General features: G+C 33.7%; 1 protein-coding gene across 3 annotated transcripts; it reads left to right on the top strand.

The window, feature by feature from the left end:
• Positions 1 to 18791: 18791 nt before the first annotated feature.
• On the top strand, positions 18792 to 25404 carry LOC145946059 (uncharacterized). Of its 3 annotated transcripts, none has more exons than XM_083055445.1 (7): positions 18792 to 19049; positions 21729 to 21944; positions 22036 to 22468; positions 22550 to 22670; positions 23392 to 23551; positions 24400 to 24499; positions 24843 to 25404. In XM_083055445.1, exons 2-7 carry the CDS (start codon positions 21734 to 21736, stop codon positions 24901 to 24903), a joined length of 1086 nt encoding a protein of 361 aa, XP_082911571.1. In that variant the 5' UTR covers positions 18792 to 19049; positions 21729 to 21733; the 3' UTR covers positions 24904 to 25404. The 3 variants fall into 3 exon arrangements, with proteins under 3 accessions (XP_082911571.1, XP_082911570.1, XP_082911569.1); XM_083055444.1 differs by having other exon boundaries at positions 21732 to 21944; XM_083055443.1 differs by lacking the exon at positions 18792 to 19049 and having other exon boundaries at positions 21098 to 21944.
• The last annotated feature ends 1805 nt before the right edge of the window (positions 25405 to 27209 follow it).

Consider the following 27209-nt stretch of genomic DNA (forward strand, 5'->3'; position numbering starts at 1 on the left):
TGTATGCATAGCAAAAATTTTTTTTTGGTCTCTTCTCTCTTCCCTTTTTTTCACGTTCACGTTCACGTTGTAACGAGTGTGCCAAAGAAATAAATCGTTCTATTAATTTTGTAATCCGCATCAAAGTTCATCCCCTACACTGCATTTTCATCAAGTTATGGGCCCAAGCTCGTGGGGCAACAAATATTTTTAGAAAATCAGTGTCCGTCGCGATCAAATATTGAAGGAAAAATTTCGGCCGCGTGCAGAGTGAAATATAACCTCAACCAAAATGGAAACTGAGATCGCCCGAATAACAAAATTAAAAGGAATCGAGAATTGGGCCGCCTGGAAATTTCAAGTACGCGTCACGCTACAATCTAACGGCTCCTGGGACGCAATTATGTCCACAATTCCTGAACCAGATCCAGGTATGAACGAGGCCACGCACACTCAAGCAGTTGCAGCATGGAGAAGGAAAGACATCACAGTGCAAAGAATCATTGCCACTTCCGTGGAAGAAAAATCTCTACTGCATATAATCAACTGTGAGTCGTCGAAAGCCATGTGGGACAAGCTAGTATCAGTCTATGAACAGAAGTCAGAAACCAGTGTGCACATACTGCTACAACAATGGTATAATCTCCAGAAGAGCTCTTCAGATGACATCGTTACTCACGTAGCTCGACTAGAGGATCTCGCACATCGTTTACAAAATCTCGGTGAGAGAATTCCAGATCAAATAATTAGTACAAAAATCTTAATGACTCTACCTTCATCGTATAAACATTTTATTAGTGCATGGGAGTCCACGCAAGCTGATGAAAAGACGCTTACAAATCTAGTAGCCAGACTTATGATTGAAGAGGCAAGGATGGAACAGAGCGAGAAGTCAGAGAGCACAGCGTTCACAGCAGCAAGCAAACAATCTAACAAAAGGGCTGGCAAGAAATCTGAAAAGACAGGTACGTGTCATTACTGTCACAAACCTGGTCATTGGATCCGAGATTGTAGAAAACGAAAAGCAGCGAATTCAAAACAAACGACAGATAAAGGAGAATCCCTCATCGGAGAAGCTTTGTCCACAATACAGAATGATGAGACAGTCAACGGTGAATGGTACATGGATTCAGGCGCAACTGACCATATGTCGAATCAGCGAACATGGTTTGCTACGTACAGTAAATTTCAAGAGAAAATATTAGTGCGCATCAGAGATGGAAAACTTATTCCTGCGATTGGTTCTGGAGAAATCAATGTTCTGGCCTTCGATGGAAAAGAATGGATACGTAAACACCTCAGCAATGTTCTGTATGTCCCTGAACTAACATATAATCTTTTTTCACTAGGAGCAGCTCTTGACAAAGGCATGACGTATCAGTCTGACAAGCAAACATGCAAACTAATGAAAAATAAAAGTATCGTTGCAGTGGGAGAAAGACAAAATAAGCTGTTTCGGATGAAATTCAAGGTCATCACAAATAAGAGTGAACATGAAGCAAATGTTGCCACACACAGCTCTCTTATGACTTGGCATAAACGAATGGCGCATCAAAATATGAATCAGGTAAAGAAAATATTAAATCAAGCAAAAACTCGTTTTCAGGATCAAAATTTTCGCTGTGAGGACTGCATTTTGGGCAAAATGCACAGACTGCCATTTCCGAGGAGCGACACCAAATCTGTACGAATAGGCGAACTCGTACACGCAGATCTATGCGGTCCGATGCAAGAAAATTCTCTAGGAGGTGCACGATATTTTCTGTTATTAAAGGATGACTACAGTGTCATTGGAGAAAGTCATATTTTATTAATCAGAAAACTGAGACGACTTACTACCTGGGGTGCGTTCCAAAACCTTACTCTGAGTAAGAGGGTTAACCTATGATCGTTCTAAAACGCGAAGTAACCTATTAAATGGGCGGAGTTTGTTCGTTCCAAAAACTCATAGTAAATGTACACAGAGTTAACTCTCCCAACCCTGCTTCCGAGTAGAGTTGAAAGAGTAAATCTAGGAAAAGCGCGCTAATTTGAGAAATCCAGCAGAAGTAAACCTCAGTAAGTTATTGTAAGACAATTTTATAAAAATGAGTCTAATTACTCTAATTGAAAGAGTGCACAAGCTCATATCTAAGACGGATGGATCTCCAATTTTAGAAAATAAATCTTTTTTGGTACTGAATATGAAAGGTAATATTTAATTTTATATATTAATGTAATTAAAACATTATAGAAATTATTTTTGTTGAAATATATATATATAAATAATTTATTTTTAAAAATAATGTTACAAAAAATTGTTTATTCTAACTCGTTCCAAATTAATCCTACGTAATAGCTTACTTTGACTTACTCTGTTCCCCACTTCTCCGGGTTCTGTACGGTTGATTGAGTAAGGTTTTGGAACACACCCCTGGAAGACTTTTTTAAGAAAATGGATAAGCATCTGGAAAAGGGAATTAAATATCTGCGAACAGATAATGGACTTGAGTTTGCGAATCAAGAAATCAACGATATGACATATCGCTATGGTATCACACACCAAAAGACTGTACCATACAATCCCGAACAGAATGGAGCTATCGAGCGTGAAAATCGAACTGTCGTCGAACTAGCAAGAACATCACTTCATGCAAGCGGATTACCAATCAAGATGTGGGTGGAAGCGATTACGTTACATATACGCTCAATCAAACAGGCACAAACAGTAAAAAGGAGATATCCCCTAGTGAATTATGGCTTAAAAGAAAACAAAAACTTACAAGATTTTCGGAGAAGAAATCTACTTCCACATTCCAAAGGAAAGAAGACGTAATGGGACGTCAAAGCTGAAAAGGCTTTTTTGTAGGATATGATAAAAAAACAAAGGGCTATCGTGTCTGGCTTCCAGAACGTGATCAAGTTAGAATATACAGAGATGTTGTGTTTACCGGTCAACAATATAAACATCATCTGGCAGAAAAGAAGTCAACTGAACTCGAAATAAATTTTGATTGCAGTATCGAAAATGCAACAACACCGAATGAGGAGGAGCCGAGGCCTGTTCAAATGCAAGACCTTCCACAAGATAGTAGTGATGACAGCGATACGGAGAATAATCTGCAAAATGCACCCGAGCAAGAGGAAACTAAAAAGGACAGGCAGAATCAAGAGTACCAGCTGAGAAATCGCAAATCAATAAAACCACCAAGCAGGTACCGTGATGCATGTGTATCTATTGTAGATAATAAAAAGCCTGAGTCATATGAGGAGGCAATCACTGGCAGCGATGCGGATAAATGGAAGGATGAGCGATGAGATTAACTCCCTGAAGAAGAATCAAACCTGGACGTTGGTAAATCCACCTGATGATCAACAAGTTATCGACAATCGTTGGATATACAAGATCAAGCAAAATTGTGACGGTAGCGTGAAACGATTTAAAGCAAGACTTGTGGCTCGCAGTTTCAAGCAAATAGCCGGCGTTGATTACCATGAGACATTTAATCCAGTAACAAGATTCGATTCAATCCGAATCATTTTATCTGTTGCACCCTCTAAAAACATGTATCTTCAACAGTTTGACGTAAAAACCGCCTTTCTTTACGGAGAAATCGACGAGACAATCTACATGCAGCAATCGAAGGGGTATAAAGACGGAACTAAACGAATCTGCAGACTGAATCGGAGCTTATATGGTTTGAAACAAGCATCTAGATGTTGGAATCATTGTTTTACAACCGTACTGGGTAAATTTGGACTGTATCCGACAAACGCAGACCTGTGTGCGTTCACCAACCGAGATGTGGATATCAGCTGATCCTGACAATACATATCGACGATGGAATGATTGCTGCTGTGAAGCAAGACACAATAACTCAACTGTTAAATGAACTGAAAAAGGAATTTGACAGTACATCAAGTGAAATAAGTACGTACTTGAGTTTGCAGATAGAACGACTACCTGATAGATCTACGAGGATTGTCTGAAAAGTTTCCGACCTCAACATGAAAATGGCAGCACTCGTAAACAAAAGTTGGGGAATGTGTTTGCGCATGCTTTGAAAGGTACTCACCAAAATTTCAGCCATTTTGGACGCGCAGTTGTTGTTTGACAATCATTTGAGTAAGTCGATGTGAGTGTTTTTGTGAAAATGGAAAAAATCGAGTATCGAGCTGTCATTAAATATTTGTTTTTGAAAGGCAATACGCCTATGCAAATCAAAGACGAGTTGGACGCTGTGTACGGGGACTCTGCACCATCATTTACCACCGTGAAATTTTGGGCTGCTGAATTTAAACGTGGCCGTACCAGCTTGGGTGACGATGAACGTTCGGGACGTCCAAAAACTGCAACCACTGACGATAATATCGCTCAAGTTCACCAAATGGTGCTAGACAACCGTCGAATTAAAGTTAGAGAGATAGCAGAGGCTATGAACATGTCCAAAGAACGTGTTTGTCACATATTGAATCAAGATTTAGGCATGAGAAAGCTGTCCGCGCGTTGGGTGCCGCGTTTGCTCACTTTGGACCAAAAACTACTATTTGGACTACTATTTGGAGTACTATTTGGACGGGTTGAAGAGATGGGAGCATCGCTGGGAGAAGTATATAGACTTACAAGGAGACTATGTAGAAAAATAAAAATTAATTTGAAGAAAAAATGTCTTGTATCTTTGTTAGGTCGGAAACTTTTCAGACAACCCTCGTATATTTATGCATCAAGAAAATTATGCCAGGAAGATCTTACATCGCTTTAAAATGGAGGATGTCAATGCAGTTGCAGTTCCAGCTGATCCGCACCATCAGATGTGTCCAGATGTACACCAAAATGGACACCAAGACGGTTCAAATTGTCCATATCGCCAGGTCATAGGTAACCTCACGTACTTATCGATAGGTACACGCTCAGACATTATATTTTCCGTGAACAGCGCCAGCCAATATCTTGAAGAACCAAAGAAAATACACTGGAGTGCCTGCAAAAGAATTCTCAAATATCTAAAAGGAACTATAAATCACGGACTCTATTTTCCTGCAAGACAGAAACACTATCTCCAAGCCTTTAGCGATGCAGACTATGCCGGAGATGTAAAGACAAGAAAATCAACAACGGATCTTCTAATCAAACTAGGTGAAGCAACAGTCGCCTGGAATTCATTGAAACAGAAGGTTGTGACATTATCCACTACCGAAGCTAAATATGTAGCAGTGAGTCAGACAATTAAAGAAATCATATAGATGAAGAATTTACTCTCTGACCTAGCTCTATTCAACGATCTGAAAACAACTCTCCATATAGATAACATGAGTGCAATAAAACTCATTAAGAATCCCGAATTTCATCAAAGAAGTAAGCACATTGGTGCGTTATCATTTCATACGCGACAAATATAAAGAAAAGGAGTTCCTTTTGGAACACGTTCGCGTCGAAGGACCATCAAGCTGATTTATTAATAAAACCTTTGCCAAGGATGACGTTTGAGATACAGAAGAAGATGTTAAATATCTTGAATAGAGGAGAAATCAACCCAAAACCTTAAATTTTTTTTTAGACTTTTTGTAAAAGTGCTGAAGTACTTAAAAGATAAACTTTTATGTTGCAATACTATCAAAAGGGAGAGAGTTATTTAAATTTTAGTTTTTCTTTAGTGGGAGTGTTGCAATAATGTTAAAAAAGAAGGAAATACTTAAATTTAAAGTTTTACTCATTTAGTTATTATAGTTAAAAATCAAAAAAATTATAGTTAAAGTTTATTTTAATTCCCGCCAACTTAATTATTGTCAAACTGTGTCCGACCGATAATGTCGATATGTATGCATATAGCAAAAACTTTTTTTTGGTCTCTTCTCTCTCTTCCCTTTTTTTCACGTTCACGTTGTAACGAGTGTGTCAAAGAAATAAATTGTTCTATTAATTTTGTAATCCGCATCAAAGTTCATCCCCTACACTGCATTTTCATCAAATCGCAATGCTTCATCACACGTTAAAATATAATTGTTGATCGAAAAATAAAATGACTAAAATATAAAATTTTTTAACAAATAAAATGTTATTAAAAATAATTTTAAAAAAATAATCTTTATAACGTTTTACTATATCTGGTTTAATATTTAGATTTTTTCCCTCCATTGAATCAATTAGCGTAAGAAAATGTATGTCAATATTAAACTGTTCTCGATTGATTTACTTTGAACTCATCTAACAATCAGCATAAAGTTTTTTTTATCAAATTTTATACTATATATTTTATACTTACATAAGTAAAGTAATATTGTTTATTATTCAATAATATTGTTTATTACTCACGCTTTTATATTGTAATATTTTGAGAATATAATCTTTATGTTGCATTTTTAAATATAATAAATTTTTGAAAAATTTTACATCTTACATATTTTATTACTTTACAATATAAGGTGTATATCGTTATACATATAGTCTTCTTTCTGTACACATAATAAACAGAAATAAAATTGTCTAAAGATTGGGTTAGAGTTAGGTTAGGTTAGGTTAGGTTAGGTTGGGTTAAAAAAAGGTCAAACATTTTATAATATAATTTATTTAATAAAAGAAAATAAAAATTACATATACAATAAATAATTTAAAGATAATGTCTGATCCACATTTAGTTCTTTTATCTTATACATGTAATATAATCGTGTAATCGACAAACGTATATTATGTATAGTGTATAGGATTAGTAATAACCCAGATAGCACAGCGAATTCGAGAAGAATTCTTTTTGAATACTCGAATTCTGAAATGAAGTCTTTTTCTAACTCATTTCTGTGCCAAAAGAACTCTTAAGAGTTCGAAAGAAATTTTTTTGTATGTCACCCACAATTCTGAGTTCTTTTTTAAATGCATATAAAATTTATTTTATGCTCCATAAGAATTCGCAATTTATTGAATCCTTTTTGAACTCATTCCGAACAGATTACGTGAATTCTTAAAGAATTAGGAAAAGTGAATTCTTTTTGAACTCATAATAATGATCATCTGTACTATCTGGGAAGACAATAAGACTAAATAACGATTTTCTTTGTATGTATTTCTAACATAAAGAAAGTTATTTTTTCATAAAGTTTTAATAGATAAAAAAACAAAACAAGTATTATTGTCTTTTCGTATCATAAAATTAGTAGTTTGTAGTGATAAACCGAAGCGGTAGAAATATTAGATATATACAGTGTGTAATGTTCACATAGCAGATATTTTTCAAGATTTAAATCTTTTAAAATTAAAAATATTATGTCAATCAATAACTCGGGTCCACAAATCATTAATCTAAGGAGTTTTACAGAGGGCTAATATTTAACTCAGAATGCGCATCAATATATTGATTATTTATTCCATTTCGTCGGGAAAAATCATCTCTTAATCAAATGATAAATAATAATATTAATAATAAATATATTAAGGCTCCTGGCTCCTCACCGACCATATCGAAATCGTGAGACGTCAGAGGCGAGAAAACACACACTAAAAATTCTTACAAGAGAACGGTCAGAAGTGAAAAAATATGGAGGGGGTGGAGGAATTTTAAAAAACTTTTGAAACATTTTTGAAAAATTTGATTGCACTGTTTTAAAGAACATCAAAAACCATAAAACTTTTATTTGAAACATTTTTTTATATCTTTTATCGTTTCGACGGTATTAGCTCAGAAATTTAAAAAACCGATTTTTTTCAAGGGGGTGTTTTACCCCCTAAACGTCGAGATACGCTGCTAAAAAAAATAGGGGTCTAATATTTTTCAATGTTCTACAACATATTTAAAGCTCATTAAAATCGGTGAGGGACACTTCCGACCGTTTCCTTGTTAGATGTCATTTCGAAATAAAAAAATATTTCGATAAAACAGCACTTCAGATGGCTTTAGCACACTCTTAAAATACCCCGAAAACTTTCTTTTTCCTTTATAATCAATCAATAGCTGTAAAATGACCGTAATATGAGGCCCAGTCCGTCTGGTCTTTGCACATGCGCAGTCATTCCGCATGTCAAAGTCTGATATATCTCGATCATTTTATGGTTGTTGATTGACTGTCAAGGAAACAGAATAGTTTTCGGGGTATTTTAAAAGTGTGCTAAAGCCATCTGAAATAGTGTTTAATTGAAATATCTTTTCATTAAAAAATGGCATCTAAGAATTTTCAGCGTGTGCTTTCTCGCCTCTGACGTCACAATCCAACATGGTCGCGGCGAGGATCCAGGAGTCTTAAGTATATATTGTATTTTCAAAAGCCTCCTTCCTTGGAATTCCAAGATAGTCGAGCGATAGGAAGCTTGAAGTAGGGGGAATCTCACTACTTATAGTATAAATAAGCAAAAGACAATTAGTAAAAAATTAATATCCATTATTATTTGATAATTTGCGCAAAATCTAAATTGGCAAAGTGAGCAAAGCGTAGTATGTTAAGATACATCCACACAAACTTGCATAGACGCATAAGCATATACATAACAAATTCGATTGGTTTATTCTCTTATGCATACGTTTATGAACCAATCAACTAGGTCCTTATTAAATAATAATTAAACCTACTTTTGACAAACATATTATTTCTGTTTGATTTACGACACGCGCAAAAATGCGTTTAAACATTCGTCTACAGGTGAAAACTAACTCGGCCCTTATTAAATAATAGTTAAATCTACTTTCGGCAAATATACTATTTCTGCTTGATTTACCACACATAAATAAATGAATCTGATAGAAATTCATTTTATAAAACATACATGATGTCTAAAAATTGCATATAATTAATGGAAATTTTTTTGTTGTTTTTTTGTAATAACTTTCTAATAAACAAAGAGCAACGGTTAAAACCTTTTGGATGTTATTTAGGACAGTGACCTTGACATACGTAATTGATTTTTAAAGACTACTCTTTCGCGCTTCTTCATGCAGCAGTAAAAACATTCAATGGATGTTATGATATCTATGATTATGCAAATAAATTAAAAAATTCTTTGCTGTTATATACGTACCAATAGAGCGCATTTAAACAAAAGATATCTGTTTATTGAAAAGCTCAACAAAAATATTAAAAACATTTTACGCTTTGTATATTTTTAATTATAAAGACAAAATAGAGGCAAGAAATTATCAAAACATACTAACATTGTCACAACAAAACAGAAATTAATTTAAAAAAAGAGAACGATATTTGAAATCTATCATAACAAATAAGCATAATAATCTCAATATTTCTCGAATATTAATATTATATTAATTTTTCGAAAATCTAAATCTTTTTTTCCCGTCTCAAGGGTCATAAAAGCACCTTTCCAGACCTTCATCCCCTGTTCAAAGATCATAAAACTTCAGCCAGCAATCCCTAGGACACGAGACGATCGTTTCTAAATAAACGCAACACGTTGCAATTTTAATAAAACAATATTCCAGCGCAAGAACGCGTACCGAAGAGATTAAAAATTTATTGAGCCTAGAATACTTAAACAAAGAGGAAACGGAACACGTCCATAACTTGATAGATGTCTACAACTGCCGATTCCGTTTCTCGACAGATCAATTCTATTCTCCACCAATACAATCACACATATACCAATTACCAATTACAGACAATCTCCCGATACATACAAAACAGATTCCTATCTATGCACAAGGAGGAAATTAATAAACAAGTGCAAAACCTAATAAAAAATGATGTTATTCAACCATCAATTTCTCCATATAATTCCCCCTTGTGGATAATGTCTAAAATTTTATATATAGGTATGTTAAATAAAACAAGCATTATCAGTATATTAAATGATTCAGTCTAAATGCTACCCGAACATCTAAGCGAAGACATTCCGGGACTTGCGTGCGACGACTTCTCTGTTATAGTCGACATAATTATCGGGCTGTTAAACGACGTCCAAAACGGAATTATAGACATTGACTAGTTCGTCGTCTGTTTGGATAATCTTTAACTTTCTACAGGTTGTCGAATTAACAAAAACCCACGAAAATTAAGTAAATAATTTAAATCTCGTTAAAATTCGAATCTGCTATCCAAATGAACGATTTTTATTTCAATAAAGAAGAAGATCCATTATTTAACGCTTTAAAGTTTCTCGATTTTCCAAATTTTCCAAATTTTCCAAAATCGAGAATATATATAATTCTAGATATTATTACATCTCTCCTTTTTTACAAGAATAATTTCCAATGCAAATCTCAAAATATTGTATAATACGGACTCTACATCATTATCAGGTATAGTGCTTCAACAGCTCGAAAAAGTGACTTTTTTGAAAAATCTTTTTTGTGGTTGATCTATCTAATAATATGTCTAATATACGGAGTTTGAAGAAAATTGGTCGGAACCTATTGTACGTACAAAAAGTGCGGTGTCCTTTTATATATTACTAAATTCAAAAAATTTTTTTCTATAAAATATAATGCGAAAAATATCTTTTGAAAGGATGCTCTTTCAAAATCAGACAAAAATCTTAGATCCTTATATTAATCTATATGATCTTTTTCTATAATTTTCCGAGTTTTTCGGCGTTGTCGAAGTATCATTATGCGATGTATTCTAACTAGGCTCGTAATTTTCGTAAAAATCGCAGGTCGACAATAACGGTGGTGCCGCCATATTGCCAATGATATTTCAATACATTTGCTTTCTAAAACTTTCTCGCAAATCGAAGACCAATTAGAAATATTTAGCAAAGAGCGAGAAGTAAATAATATACTAATCGTATGTTATCGAAATATGCGATTATCGCGAGTGTATATGGTGTTTGAAAAACGATCTTTGTTCGCGAAGCGCTGGATCTCGAAACTCGCTCGAGGAGCTGATTCTCGGAATCGCATCGAGCGCCGCTGGACAATTTTTTCTCCGAATAAGTGACAATATACTTTCATCGCGGCGTCTCCGAAATACATGCTCGACAATAAATAAATAATCGGCAAAGCTCTTGCGCGATTTCCACGATTTCTTCGTCGTCAAATATTCAGTGAAATATAAAATATAGTGAAGTGTAGTGGCCAATTCTGGAATATCGGCGACTCCTGAGTGCGTCGCGGGGGAAGTCACCATCGTTGTTCGATATAAGGCCCTCCGATAAATGGACCTTGAGAAAGGCGGGACGAGAATAGGCGACGCGAAAACGAAGCATCGGTTTTATTTGCGTGCGAATAAGCTCTCGCGATTCTTGCATTTTACCGAAACGCGTTGAAAATGTGATAGCTAAAACCCGGGCGTCGCCGCGCGTTGTGTACGAAAAAAAGTAACGCGAATGCAAGTGTTTCGAAGCTTCTTCTACGAGGATAGTTCCCATTGCAGAGATTGGTTTCTTACTATTTTATTATGTATTTATAGCCTTGATTGACCTTAAATGTATTTCTGTAATATATCAATAAACTTATATTTAAAAAGCTTATTATCCTATAAAATAAAAAATTAGCATTCCATTTAAAAAAACGAAGTTGACTTTGAAATGTCCTCAATGCCTCCACTCATAAAATAATTGTTTTTATTATATGATGTCCCCTTTTGTACTGAACACGTCGGTATTAACTATTTTTTCATATGTCTTCAAATTTCGTTAATAATTTAATTGGTCACTGTATACGAATCACGCTGTATAATATGCGACAATCTTATATCAAATGTAAAAAATAAGATTCGCCTTTATATTGTTACGTCCTACGGACCCCACAATTCTTTTCTTTCCCACGACCCAAACAAAGTTTGTTGTTAGCAAAATAAAAAGGAGATAATCTCAGCGGCATGTATATAATAAAACAAAATGTGCCCAACGAAATGAACAGCTGCAGATATCGCGAGCGATCGATAAATATTATAAAATCGGTGAATTAAAAAGACCTAACCGGAAAGATGCCGAAAGAGGATTTATCGCCGACACCCTCGAAAAAATAATAAATTAAAATCACCTATTGCCAAGAAACAACGACGGCGAGAAAACGCCGAAAGTAAAATTTCCCTTAGGAGGAAATAAGAAAAACAAATAATAAAGCGAAAATGTGCGAACTAAGATAGCACACCTGCGCATATCCTCGCGAAGGAAGCGACGACAAATAAAGATTTAAAAGATGCTACACACATCGCCCCCTCGGCAAACAAGATCTAAGCCACACGTGAGGGCAATAAAACAGTAATACACCGATAAAAGATGGCACTAACAAACACCGAATATCGCGATATACGCTGAGAAAACTAACAACAAACATCGCCGCCGATACCGAAAATCTCGAGACACCCCCGTTTTTGGAAAGCGAGCTCCGATTTGCTGATGCCTGCACTAAACTTTTCGTCGATCTTTGCAACGCACCCCAGAAGGGGAAGTAAAAATAATGAAATATGCGATTACGAATTCCTATTCACAGGATTTTGTTAAGAGGTCGGAACGGAGGGCGTGAACCAAAAACCGGGATATAAACGCGAACTTTGCTGCGGAACGACACTTCCTTTATTTCGCTCAATTGCTCAGTGTGCTAGTGCGTACAGCGTACTTCATCTCAAACTTTCAAGCGAAATCAGATACTCAGAGTGAGCCAAACATTTCGAGTGCGACAAAACCAGTTACTTGCCCAATTTTCTAGTGGAGCGAAGTTCGCAAACACACCAGAGATTATTTCTCACCAATCTTTACAAAGATTCTCCTTATGCGTTTTCAGCCTAGAACCACCGTGTATACACCCAAGCCATCTGAAATGGAACCAGTTCTTGCTCAGAAACGGCCATATCTCGGTAGGCCAGAGAACCAAAAGGATCCACAGGCGGTTGTACCTCAACGTCAACGAGGCAATCAGCTGCAGGAGCAGGCACAAGGCGCCAAACCAAAGACGAAACCCCGTAGGATGCTACCGAAAACTATCAATGCACCTACGCGTCTGGCCGCCAGCATGTCGAAAGACATCCAATATTAACAAACTAACGGGAAGGAGGAGCAAGAAGGTATATATACCCGCGACATCTCTCAGAGAATCTCAATCTTTTTCTCAAACCTACACACGCGGATCATTCACGAAAAGTTATACCACCATCCTTCGAGTCCGTAAATTGTTCGAATCTCGAACTCGTGAGCATTCGCAGTGACACTTGTGAGATTATTGTGTGCTCAGTGCTCACCGATTACGACAATTTTCGCGAGTGAATAACCGTGAGTGGAACACCATCCTCACGGAGGAGTCCTTAGCCAGATTCACACCTGGGATAATCAGAATAGCTAACACCTACCTACGCACTCAATAAGTAGTAAGTGACCCTCTTAAATTCCTAATTTTATTTTTTTTTTATTTTTATTTCTTTATTTTAAAAGGAATAACTCTCGGATCTTTCAATTATTCATTCATCTAATTTTAAGCGCAATCATTTACTTCTCTGAAAATTATCTTAGAATCCCATTAACTCTCCTCTTTTTTTTTTTCTTTCCCAAAATCACTCAGGATTCTTTGTGTTAGCGAAGTAATTCGTGATTTCTCCTCTTATCACTCAGGATTCTTTGTGTTAGCGAAGTAATCCGTGATTTCTCCCCTTTCCCAAAATCACTCAGGATTCTTTGTGTTAGCGAAGTAATCCGTGATTTTTCCTCTTTCTCAAAATCACTCAGGATTCTTTGCGTAGCGAAGTAATCCGTAAGTTCTTTTCCCCACCTCTCTTCTTTTCAACTTTATTTAATTTAAAGAACAGAGAAATAAATGAGGAAACATTTATATAAAAATATTTTACATTATCCCTTGATCTAAGAATTTCCGAGAAATATTCTTGATAAATCCCCCTTATCAATTATTCCTTATTTCGTTCGTTCCCATAGTGAACAAACTCCGCAAACGACCCTCGCGAGCGGCAGCTAAATCAGCGCGAAACCGTCGAAACCGTCGGTTGAGGCGAGAATTGGCTCGGGCTACTGCGGGATTGCGCGACGATCTCCATCTAACTCGCGAGACACTAGAAAGATGGACTCAGGAGCACACTAACATATCCAATAACTTTTCGAATACCACATTTAATATAAACACACCCATATCTCCCTATCAACCTAACACCTCCCCCATTTCCAATCCGGAAATCCAAGAAACTCCACGAATCCCCTCCCCCTCCCCTCTCGAACTAACAGAAGGAGATTCCCGATTTCCGTTCCCTTCTTATTCCCCCGTACCACCCGCTAAATTTCAGCGCATTCCTTCCCCTTTTTTCCAAGATCCACCTGAGTCCCCCGCTGAGTTTCAGCGGAGTCCCTCTCCCTTCTTTCGCGATTCACCCGAGTCACCCGACGAATCTCAGCGGATCTCATCCCCGCTCCCCCCTTGTTTCTCCGAACCACCGAGGTCCCCTTCCCCAGCTCCTTCCACTATCATCCTCGGGGATTCTCCTCCTCCCTCCCCTACTTCCTTCGAAGCTCAGGAAGAAACCAAAGAACTCACGGAAGAAGAATTCCGAGACTGGTTAATTGACCAGTTACCAGAATTAGCAGATGTCCCCGAGGATTCTTTCGTAATCGGACCGGGCCCAGTAGAACATGAGGCCCTGCGTCTTGCTTTAATCGACGCACCTATAGATGGGATAATCCTTTGGTATTTTCCTGGGCTCAAACGTCCACTAGGGGTTTCCGTTCAGCTCCTATTAAGGTCCTATCCCCGCTCCACTATCGAATTCCTCTCGTAAAACCCGTGGAACACATATATACACAAACACACATGCATATGTATACATAGATATCCATGTTAGATAAAAATAATTGTATCAGCCAATCGAGACCTTAGAATAGTCAACACAAAACACTTTCCCTCGTTGTCTCGATTGACTGTATCGATGTAACCTTGGAGGCCGTGGTAGCAGATGTTTGTCTCCTGGCCCAAGTTGGAAATCACGTCATATGGGGACTGGATGAGGGGGGTGGACAGGAATTCTATCCGGCCAACACAAGTGTGATTGACCAGGTTCCTGAAGCTGCCCAAGGTGTTCTCCCTGACCTCCTATACCCTGAGACAATTGTAAGTGACGAACAAAGGGCAGCCTTCCGGGCATTAGCAGTCACATACACTGACGATCATCTATTGGCCTTCAGGGCCTTCATAGCCCCAATTGTTGCCGGATTCCGCAAATGCCGCCAGTAAGCCAGAAATATCTCTTTTCAAATTGACAGGATTCCTTGCCCTTACACTCTGGAGAGGAGCAACCAAAAATGTTCTTCAGTTATCAAACGCCTTAAAGGTCCAATATAAGCAGAACCTAATTTCCCTTGCAGAATGGCCTGCTGGTTCCCCCTTTGTTCCCCCCTGTCAACTCTGTATTCAAACATGTGTTGACGGCCTTCAGAAAGGACTGTCCAAGACGGGCAGCATGTTCACCATTTTAGCCCAAACATATGTGGAATCCAGAGCCCCACTTTACCTCCATGGACAGGTATCAGGGTACTTAAGTGCTGCCGTTCTAACCCACACAGCCAGAAATGTACTAGGAATACTTCAGATGTTGGAACAAGTTTGTTTAATAACAAAAAGAAAATGGTTCGATATCTGTAGGCTCTCCTATCTAGATATCACTGCCCCTTCCTGGAGGACAATAAGTGAATTTTTTACAACCTACTTAACCATAGAAAACACTCAGTATGGCTACAATTGGGCTCGAATCATCAATGATGGATATCTCCGCGACTACTCCCCTAAAGAAATGATATACTTGGCTGGCATCTTTGCAGGTGTAATAGAACAAGTTCAAGGGCCTGGGATCTGGCAGGCGGAATGGGCCAAAGGTCAAGAAGTCCACCTCACGGAAATGAGGCGAATTGGGGAAGCCCTGTTCCTTTCCACAAAGCCAGACTTCGAGAGCATTAAGGCATCGGCAGCAACAATGCCTATCCTCCTCCGGGCTCAATAATTGGCTCAACGTGTAAATGATGAAAACGGAATCGAGGAGGAAGTGCTTCGCCTACCGTAATATGAAATCCCACTTTTCAAATAAACACGATAACGGACCTTTAGATCAATTTTTGTATACTAGTCAGTGGGAAAAAATAGTGTTTCCTAATTTTACTCTAAAAATAAAAGACCCAGATAATTGTTGTAGTTTAAATAATGGTGACATTGTTTTAATTAAAAATATTGCTTGTAACGATAAAAATACAGTAATAATTGGAAATAAATATAAATCAATAAAAGATTTTTATAATGAACCATGTAAGTCTTCTGATTTGCGTATATATTTAGTAGAAAACGTTGTTAACGATCTTCAAAGAGTGAATATAAATAAAATATCGCATAAATGTATAAGATTACATTTTAAAGATAAATTTGTTATTTTTCCTTTACTTCATTTCATCTAATCAAATTTTATAAATTTTAATAATTTTACTTTTGTATATTAAAAAATTTTAATATAAGATTATTTAAATGTCATTTTACAATTTATTTTTATATTTTACAATTAAAATTATTTTAGATTATATTTATTAAGATTATATTTTACAATTAAAATTAATAAAAATAGAGATAAATCATTTTCTTAAATCTTAAATTTATTGACTTCTCAGTATTTAAAAAAATGATGAATAATGTTCCAAAAAATATTATTATAATATTCAAAAATAATTGTTCTGAGAATATATATCTGACAATTAAATTTTATACGACAATATATATATATATATATATATATATATTATTATAAGACAAAAAATCGAGTTTTCCTCTGTTTGTTAACGACTTGATTCCGAATATTTATATTTGAAATTATTTGAAGTTGCGTACACAAATTGTTAATAATTTGCAGGACAAAATGGCGAAGACATGGACAATTGTAATTTTCACTGACGAAGATACTGTGGAAGTAGTTCCATCGAATTAGATACAGAATAACAAGTGCTATTGGCCGTCGCTTACATCTGAAAAATTGATGTCTGCTATAAAAAATCATGATGCACCTAATGTTTCTTGGCCCGTATATCCCATCCGACTTATACGAAATGGAACTTTTGGTAAATATATTACTTATTATGGCTGCGTTCCAATATTCACTGCCAGTACTGAAAATCTATAGTGTACGTGACGTAAACTATAGAATTTCAATACTGGCAGTAAATATCGAAACGCAGCCTGTGTTTTGATGTATCAATTATTATTAATTATTATATTATTTTGTTCTAGCCAATTATTCCATAGCACAAGAAAAATGTCATAAGGCGGAATATTCGTCCGACATAAATTCTGACAGATCACTCGGAAATAAAAGAAAAGTGACAAAAAAAACGTACGGCTCTTCATTTGAGGAGGACAATCTATCGTCAGATGATAATAACAATTTGCCGACTAAATTGCCGATTCCTCCACGTTTAACGAATGGTTCGTTAGAAATTTTGATAAAAATTAACCATCTTATAAATCAAGAGACATGGTAGTGTCTAAGGCATAACCTAGACATAACCTGTCCGCTGCCGCGGTTGCGGCTCGCGTCATCGTTGCGTGCGCATCCAGCGTCTGCGCGCGCATTTCCCTTTAGCTAACTATTGGCTTAGCGACAAGCAAGCGCTCCTCATTGGAGCTCGAGAGTCACGTGACCCGGAAAGCCATGGAGACTCACTCGTGTTCCGGTAACGAAGCAGTTACGCTGGGTCCACAATAGCTGATTTAAGCCCTAAGCCTTAAGAAATTGATCAATCGCAGTCAAGTATGAGGAGAAAACTCGACTGTGATTGGTCTTCTGTGGATTTCTTAAGGCTTAGGACTTAAATCACCTATTGTGGACCCAGCGTTAAGACGACATTACGGTCGTACGCATAAGAAATAAGTATAAGCGCCTGTTGCGTCAGTGAAACGTTTCGTGTTAAATATACAAAGTCTAAATATATATTGAACTCGACTGGACTTGGTTTTCCTTGGCTGACCCGCCTAAATCCTGCCTAACCCCCTCGACACTCCTTACAGCCCTCACAGCACCGAACATTGCAGTAAGATTATAGGGAGGTTACAACCTTACATATTTAATAATCAATGTTACTGGTATATACCACTAACCTTACAATATAATCTTACGTTATAATATTATCGGAAGATTAATGGAACTTTATTTCAATATTTCAGTAATCTTACACGCAATTATGAAAATGAGATAATTGCGTGAAGATTACTGAAATATTGAAACAAGATTTCATTAATCTTTTGACAATATTATAATGTAAGATTATATTGTAAGGTTAGTAGTATATACCAACAACCTTACAATATAATCTTACGTTATAATATTATCGGAAGATTAATGGAACCTTATTACAATATTTCAGTAATCTTACACGCAATTATAGAAATGAGATGATTGCACGTAAGATTATTGAAATATTGAAACAAGATTTCATTAATCTTCTGACAATATTATAATGTAAGGTTGTTGGTATATACTACTAACCTTACAATATAATCTTACATTATAATGTTGTCGGAAGATTAATGGAACTTTATTTCAATATTTCAGTAATCTTCACGCAATTATCTCATTTTTCGGGTATACTAAAAATACGTAATATAAAACTATAAAATATCTTTTAAAATATTAATTAAATTTGATGTTTGCACATTTTCATATTTTCAAAATTATTTATTTATTAAAAATTTAATTAAATTTAATTATAAAAATAATATATTATAAAATATTTTATTATAATATATTATAAAATAAGTATTTCTTCGTATTATTTATGTTTGATAAATTTTCAATATTTTATAAGTGTCATATTTATAATTATTTTATATTTATTTGCAAAAATATTTATTTTGTTTTAACTTTGTTATTCAAATTGCGCGCCAATTAATTTATTGAGCGCGCCAATTATAGCCACTGAACTACTTTCCTTTCTTTCTAGGCTGCGTTCGGAAACGTCACCCGAGTGCATTCCCTCTCTTTCTATATCACTGAGAGAGAAATGATATAGAAAGAGAGGGAATGCACTCAATGACGTTTCCGAACGCAACCTAATGTGACGATTTTGTTATAATCGGACAAAGCCACGTTTTGAGGAAAAGAATACTTCGTATTTTGTGCATTATTTTGAGTGTGTGCATCGGTTCAACTCATCTGTGCATCTCTTCAATCATCATACTAAAAACTGGGTAATAAATAAAAATTGTATAAATATTTAACTATATAGATTTATGTATATTAAGAGGTTAAGTTAAGTTAGATTATCGTGCTTTCGGTATCTATAATAGCAATATAATATTTATTATAAATAGTTTATTTTATTATAAATATTTATAATGAATAGAATACATAAATATAAAATATATTCTAAGGGTCATCTTAGGCGTTTAGCTAAAATTGAGGCAGATTCGTATTCTTTTAGTAGAAGTTTATTATTACAGGCACAAACTTTGCCTTGCAATAGTTCAATGAATACAGATATAGAATGTAATAAAGAAAATACTGCAAATATGAGAAATATAGATAATGAAGTTACTTTTATATCACCAAATGAAGACAATGTAAATGACAACATATCGCAATCAAGTTTAATTGAACATTTACATGAGTCCTTAGAAGCAATAAGCACAGATAATAATTTTTATTCTGAAACTATGAGTGATGAGTCTTTAAATAAAAATAAAAATTTCAAACAATCTGTAGCTGCATGGGCAATAAAATTTGGAATCACACACTCTGCGCTGACACCACTGTTAGAAATTTTAAATTCTTATACAAATACAAAATTTCCAAAGGACTCTAGAACTCTTTTACAAACTCCTAGAAATATTACTGAGGTTATTGAAATGGGCAATGGTCAATATTGTCACTTTGATATTAAAAGTATTGTGGAAAAAATGATAATGGATATAAGAAAAAGTGGTAAAAAAATTTCTGTACTGGATTTATTAATAAATATTGATGGCATGACTATATCTCGGTCTTCAAACGGTTGTTTTTGGCCTATTCTTGTATCGGAAAATCTGTGTGGTAAAGTATATATTGCAGGACTGTATTATGGATATGCAAAACCAAAAGATCCCAATGAATTTTTAAAAAGATTTGTATCAGATATAAAGCCATTAATAATAACAGGAATTAGTGTCAATGAAATAACAGTCAAAGTAAATTTAAGTGCATTGATTTGCGATACACCAGCAAAATCATTTGTTTTTTCAGTAAAAAGTCATACAGGGTTCTCTAGCTGTACAAAATGTATCATAAGAGGTGAATGGCATGGACGTGTATGTTTTCCTGGAATAAATAAAAATAGCTTACATACTGATTCAGAACTGGCAGATAATAAATACATGGGAGAATATCAGCAAGGAGAATGTATATTAAAGGAAATAAACAATTTTGGATTAGTTTCTTGTGTGCCACTTGATTATATGCATTTAGTATGTTTAGGGGTGATGCGAAAATTAATAAGTTTATGGTTGAAACATGTAGTTCCAAAAAGAATAGCTAATACCTTCTGTGAACGAGTTTCTCGATTACTCAAAAATATAAGATCAACAGTTCCATTAGAATTTAATAGAAGACCTAGATCTCTGAAAGATTATAAACAGTGGAAAGCTACAGAATTTAGAACTTTTCTTTTATATTTAGGGCCTATTGTTTTAAAAGATATATTAGACAGAGACATGTATAACAATTTTTTAACGCTTCATATTGCTATTTCAATATTATGTAATCAAACTTTTTGTAAGGAAAATTATTATTTAGATTATGCTGAAAATTTATTGAAACACTTTGTTGATTCTTTTGCAAAATTATATGATAAAGCACATGTATCTCACAATATACATAATTTACTACATCTTGTTGCAGATGTAAGAAAATTTGGAATATTAGATAACTTTAGTTGCTTTAGGTTTGAAAATTATATGTCAACAATTAAAAAACTATTGAGAAAAGGAGACAAACCATTACAACAAATTTCAAAAAGATTTGGTGAAATTGAAAATATAAATGAAACATTTAAAGAAAAGACTCTGAATTATGAAATAAGAAGTTTTGAATTATATTTAGATAATAAACATTTTGATGGCCTTTTAGAAAACAATATTAAGAATATTAAAAGTCAATATAAAATGTTGTGTAATTTATTATATACAATCCGCTGTGATAAAAGAAATAATTGCTGCATATTAGAAAATGGAGAGTACATAGAAATAGAAAATATCATTCAGTGTGAAGATAAAACTATATTTGTGATTGGGAAAAAACTATTAAATGTAAAAGTTTTATATGATGTACCTATTCAGTCTTCACTTTTACAAATAAATATTGTAAATGAAAATTATGAAAATCAAACTTTAACTGCATGGGACATAAATTATGTACCAGCAAAAGCTTGGAAAATTCCGTATGGCGATCAGTTTGTTATATGCCCCTTAATACATACATTTAAAAATAATTTATCTAATAATAATAGATAATATAACTATAATAGTTATAGTATAAATAAGAGTGCTACCGGAAACACGAGCGAAATTTTCAAATCGAGAATCCTCGCCATACGGAGAAGGTTTTCGATTGGATAGTCTTGCTCGCATTTCCGATAACGCTCTTATCCGCGCTTTACTTGTAAATATAAAAATTATAAATATATTTTATAAATATATATAAGTTATAAATATAAATGAATTATAAAATCAGCATAGTTTAAGTATGTATATATACGAGTATAGAGTTCGAAGAATAGTTATAATTATTATTTATATAGTCCCGTTTGTTTATTTCTAAAAAATGAAATTTTTAGTTTATTCTGATCTTCTATATTAACGTGTGATTCTATCTTCACAAAACTTATCTACTTTAAGCAGAAATGGCCACCTCGAAAATCTACATTGTCGTAGAATTTAATGATGGCCTGGCAATAGTACCTTCATGTTGGTTAAACGAGAGTGAAATGAAATGTGCTTATCCCACTTTTCGGGATCCAACAAAAATAAAAAAGGCTGTTGCATCACAATTATCTCCTGAAGATAACTCAAACTGGAAAAAATATGATGTTTTAAAAATCTTCTATAGAACAAGTTAGATTTATTTTTCAAAAATTCGATTATGTACATTATTTATAAATATGTCGATTTTAAATATCCTTTTTATGTCTATCTATATTTTCAGATTTATATGAAAAAGCAAAAGAGAAGCTACTTATTGCTGAAAATATGTCAGATTTGACGGCTGACGAAAGCACAGAAAATGATGAAAACAGAAGATGCGTCAAAGAAAAAAAATCAAGACATATGCGAGCTAAAAAAATTTATTCTTCGTCAGAGGAGTGTGAATTTGATTCTGACGTTAGTGAGAAAACAACCAAATTATCACCCTTTCCTAAACTTACAAAAAAATCTTGTGTCACGAACAATAAAAAGATTTCTGCAAGTCAATTAGCTTCACCGCCATCAACACATATAGAACGCTCAAAATCTGAGTGCCAAATGAGTTCTGCTAAACATAATAAAAGTTTAGATAAAGAAGCGACAATAAATAATAGATACACAACAGAACGGAGATATTGTGACAATCTATCAGATGAAAATGGCAACTCGAAAAGGTAATAATTGTTGCTTAACAAAATGACTGCTCTAGAAAATAGAATGATATTGCTAGAAACATCAAACATTATGCGGCATAGGGAGGAAGAAACAGTCGACAATACTATATTATATGAGGAGTATGATCTTCCATTACAAAATATGCAAGCATTAGAACGATTAGAACAGCTATTAAAAACTAGCTCATTTGCAGATAAAATGGTTAATATGTAGTTTTATATATAACATATTCATATATATATATATATATATATATATATATATATATATATGTACATACTCACACAAAAATACGTGTACATACATAATACGTACACAAACCTAAAATCATATATATATATACAGGGTGTCCGGTAATAGTCGCATCAACCGTCGTGTGCAGGTAGAGCTAGTTAAACCGAGTAGAAAAGTCCTCTACCATTTTGCGATATTCTCAATAATAAGAGAGAAATAAATTAAAGAAAATCAGCCAATTCGCGCGATGATAAGCGTGCGGCGAGAAGAGACAGCCCACTCGGGGGTCCAGAGTTAGCGCTACTCGTATGGAGTTACTGTCTTTTGTAAAGCGCTCCTCCCCGCTTCATCGCGCGCTTAGCAACCGTGTAACATTATACTGTTTCTTTTCGCCGCATGCTTAGTAACGACATAAAACTGGGCTGTCTCTTCTCGCCGTCGTTACGCGAATTGGCCGATCTTTATTAATTAATATCTCTCTTATTATTGAGAATATCGCAAAATGGTAGAGGACTTTTCTACTCGGTTTAACTAGCTCTATCTGCACACGACGGTTGATGCGACTATTACCGGACACCCTGTATATATATAGGTTTAATTAACAATATATATATATATAATTTTAGTTGATAATATTTCATATTTTAAATTAATAACGAATTTCTTCTTTTCTCTGTCTTGTCTCTAGGTAAACACGCTGAAACAAGTGGGTGGAGTGAATTTGTCCAATATAATCCCAAATATGTTAAAAAAGTTACTAAGCGACCATTTTGCACAGACTTTCAGTTATTTAGGACAACGAAACAAGAAAAATTTTAGTGCTCTAAAATTATGCTCAATTGTGAAGAGTGAGTATTACATGAAACTCAAACAATCGATTCTGCCATATTCAAAACAACAAAACATAGACGAGACTATCCTTATTCACAAATTGTTCTTAAAATATTTGAGTTTATAGAATAGAGTATTTCTAGTACCAGATTTGATGCTTTCAATAATGAAGTTATATTTATTTTCATATTAACATAATAAAAATTTTCCATAAAAATATTTGTAAAAATATTATATCAATATAAAATTATTCAGGAAATATATATGTTAGTACATATTTATATAGAGTTACTAATTCACACACACACAATGCATAGTTTACACAAAAAAGTTAAATAAAAATCTCAAAAATAAGTTTAGATAGTAATACATAGTAGTATAAAAAAATTTACTTATATGAAACACTTTATAAATATACATATATAATTAATGGATGAAAAATCTCAATATATTTGTTCAGGAAATATGTATACATATAACATTTGACATTATTATATATTAATATATGACAATTTGTTGGATAAAATCCTTATATATGGTGACTTTTTAATATTTAACATATCTTTATATAACTGTATACATATAAACTCCAAATTAGAATTCTATTAAAGCCTGCTTGAAATTAATCGAAAAAATAATTTTATTATCCATTTCGTTGAAACTTAGTTTGCAAAAAGTTTTTTTTTCACTCGCTTTTTTTCTTGCAAACTACTGATAATATATATCTTGATATTTTCGTTTTTATATAAATATAACGTTTTATTTAAGAATTATTGTAGGAAAATATTTATGTAAGCAAATATTTATTTTTCATACATATATTTTAGTATCATTATAGTAATATCGATTTTTTTCCTATTTATAGGAGTGATACGAATTCATAAACCGGAATCAAGTGATACACAGATTGCTGAGTCAATATCGAGTTGGTTAATACACGCTAAGTGGCGAGTGCAAAGAGCAGAGTATGTATATATATATATATTATATATATATATATATATATAATATATATATATGTGTAGATACATGTATATGTATATTCATTAATAATAATAAGAATTTTATTTGTTATATTAATATTACAATATTATAGTTAATCATATATATACAAATATTAAAAATTATAATAATTAAAAATATAATAATTATAATAATTAAAAATAAAAATAGTATATTAAGAATTATAATTAATAAAAAAGAAAAAATACAATACACATATAACGCTTTTTATAATTACTCTAAAAAAATATATCACAGATAAATTTGTTTGAAAAATACACACATTAATTGGAGAAATTTTTATAGAGCAAAAGCGAAAAAGCAACAGGAGCGTGAAGCAATCGACGAAGCAGAGAATGCGAACTGATGATGGAAAGATGCAATATATAATTCATATTAAGTCATATTAAAACTCATATTTAGTTTATTTTATATATATTGTAAAAGTTATATATAGTTTATATTATACTATTAAGTTTATTATCCGCAGTAGCGTTATTTCCGGGTGCATTTTTTTCAATTTTCAATTTTCTAATTGGCTGGTTCTAAAAGTAAGAATCACGTTCGATTGCTACTTGAGCTGTTGAGTCTGTTGAACGCGGCCAATAAGTATTATTTTATTTCGTTCTAATTTTTATTTAAATTTTTATTTAATTTTTTAGTTTTAATTTTTCTTTAAATTTATTTAAAAATATAATGCAATTTTTTATATGTTTGTGCAAGGGGACTCAAAAAATTTTTGCGGAAGCATCCCAGTCAAATAAATTGTTACGCTACTGCGTTATTATTATATAAAAATCATTTATAATAACATATATATATAATAATATGTAAGATGTGATTTGCCAGTCGAATATATATATATATATATATATATATATATATATATAATGTTATATTAAAATAATATATAATATATAATTATATAATGATATATATATATATATATAATATATATATTAATAATGTAATAATTATATATATATATATATATTTATATATATTACATAATAAATAATATAAAACATATATATACAATTTTATAATTTTAAATGAATCTTTCATATATCCTAATAAGGTTACAATAATCTTAAATTGTAAGATTCCACAAAGATTAATAAATATGCCATTAACCTCCCAATAACATGTGCATGTTCGTCCAATCTCATTCCCTTAACATCCCAGAAACCTTATAGGACATGTTGTATTAATATTCATAATACATGCTAAGAATCTTTTAATTTGTAATATTAAAAGGTTCTTAGTATGTTATATGAATGTTAATACAACATGTCCTATAAGGTTTCTGGGATGTTAAGGGAATAAGATTGGACGAACATGCACATGTTATTGGAAGGTTAATGGCACATTTATTAATCTCTGTGGAATCTTACAATCTTACAATTTAAGATTATTGCAATCTTATTAAAATGTTGATGTGCTGTGAGGGAGTAGTATCTGGCGCTATGCTTTTTTACTTTATAAATTTTTTATTTAAAATAAAAATATTAAATTAAGCTCGTATTATATATATAAATAATAAATAATACAGTAAGAACATACATATGTACTAATACAAATAGGGTTCAAAATTATTAATCTAATTTAATAAATAAATTATTAATACATATGTTTTTAAATAATTATTGAGTATGCAAAATAATTTGTATAACGCAATAACACATGCATTTACCTATAACTTGATTTGTTGAACAATTGTGTTGAAAAAATGTAAAATTACCTGAGAAATAAAAGCGGGCTATATTATTTATTTAAAATATAAATAATAATATACTACAAAAAAATGTTATATAAACACCTTAAAACCACTGCTTATAGGCCCCAGTCTAACGGCTTGATAGAGCGCTCCCACCATGTCTTGTGGGAATATTTGAAGCAATACGTCGACAAAAACAATGAATGGGATAAATTAAAACTAGCATCATTTTCTTACAATACAAGCGTACACGAGGGAACGCGTTATACCCCTCACGAGCTAGTTTTCGGGAGGATAGCCAGGACGCCTACTAACGATCCCGACGTCGCTGACGTCGCAGATGAAAGTTATTTTAACTACCTCACAAATCTTTTCAATAAATTAGCGGAAGTCCAGGCTATCGCCCGCGAAAACTTGATCACCGCCAAGCGTAGATCGAAAAATTATTACGATCGCAAAGCTAACGCCTGCGAATTAGAATAAGAGATTATGTATACCTATTAAAGGAGCCAACAAAAGGAAAATTGAACGATCAATACGTTGGGCCTTATAAAATAATTAAAATTCTAGGAAACCATAATGTTAAACTAGCCATAAGTAGTAATAAGACTAGAATAGTGCACGAGGCCAAACTAAAGGCCTCACCGCACCGGACCCCCACCGAAGAACTCCCCCATCATGAAACCGACAACTATAACTTCAACGACCAGACGGAGGACCGGTCAGTTCCAGGCAGACGACGAAATGAATAGCATCGCACTGATCCTAATAGCGCTGACAGCTCTACCGGCCCATGGGCTAGTAGGTTACGACTGCGGAGGCCATGGATTAAACATTACATCGCTCTCTCTCCTAGATATTGGAGAATGCCGAATGGACAGCATCGAACCCGACAAAGAAGAAGTATACATACAGTTATTACAACTGAGCGAGTTCGATCACATCATCGGACTCCA

This window comes from Prenolepis imparis, unplaced genomic scaffold, assembly GCF_030444845.1.
Source record: "Prenolepis imparis isolate NDT839.2.m4 unplaced genomic scaffold, iyPreImpa1.0 SCAF_15, whole genome shotgun sequence".
In the NCBI taxonomy this organism is placed as follows: domain Eukaryota; kingdom Metazoa; phylum Arthropoda; class Insecta; order Hymenoptera; family Formicidae; genus Prenolepis; species Prenolepis imparis.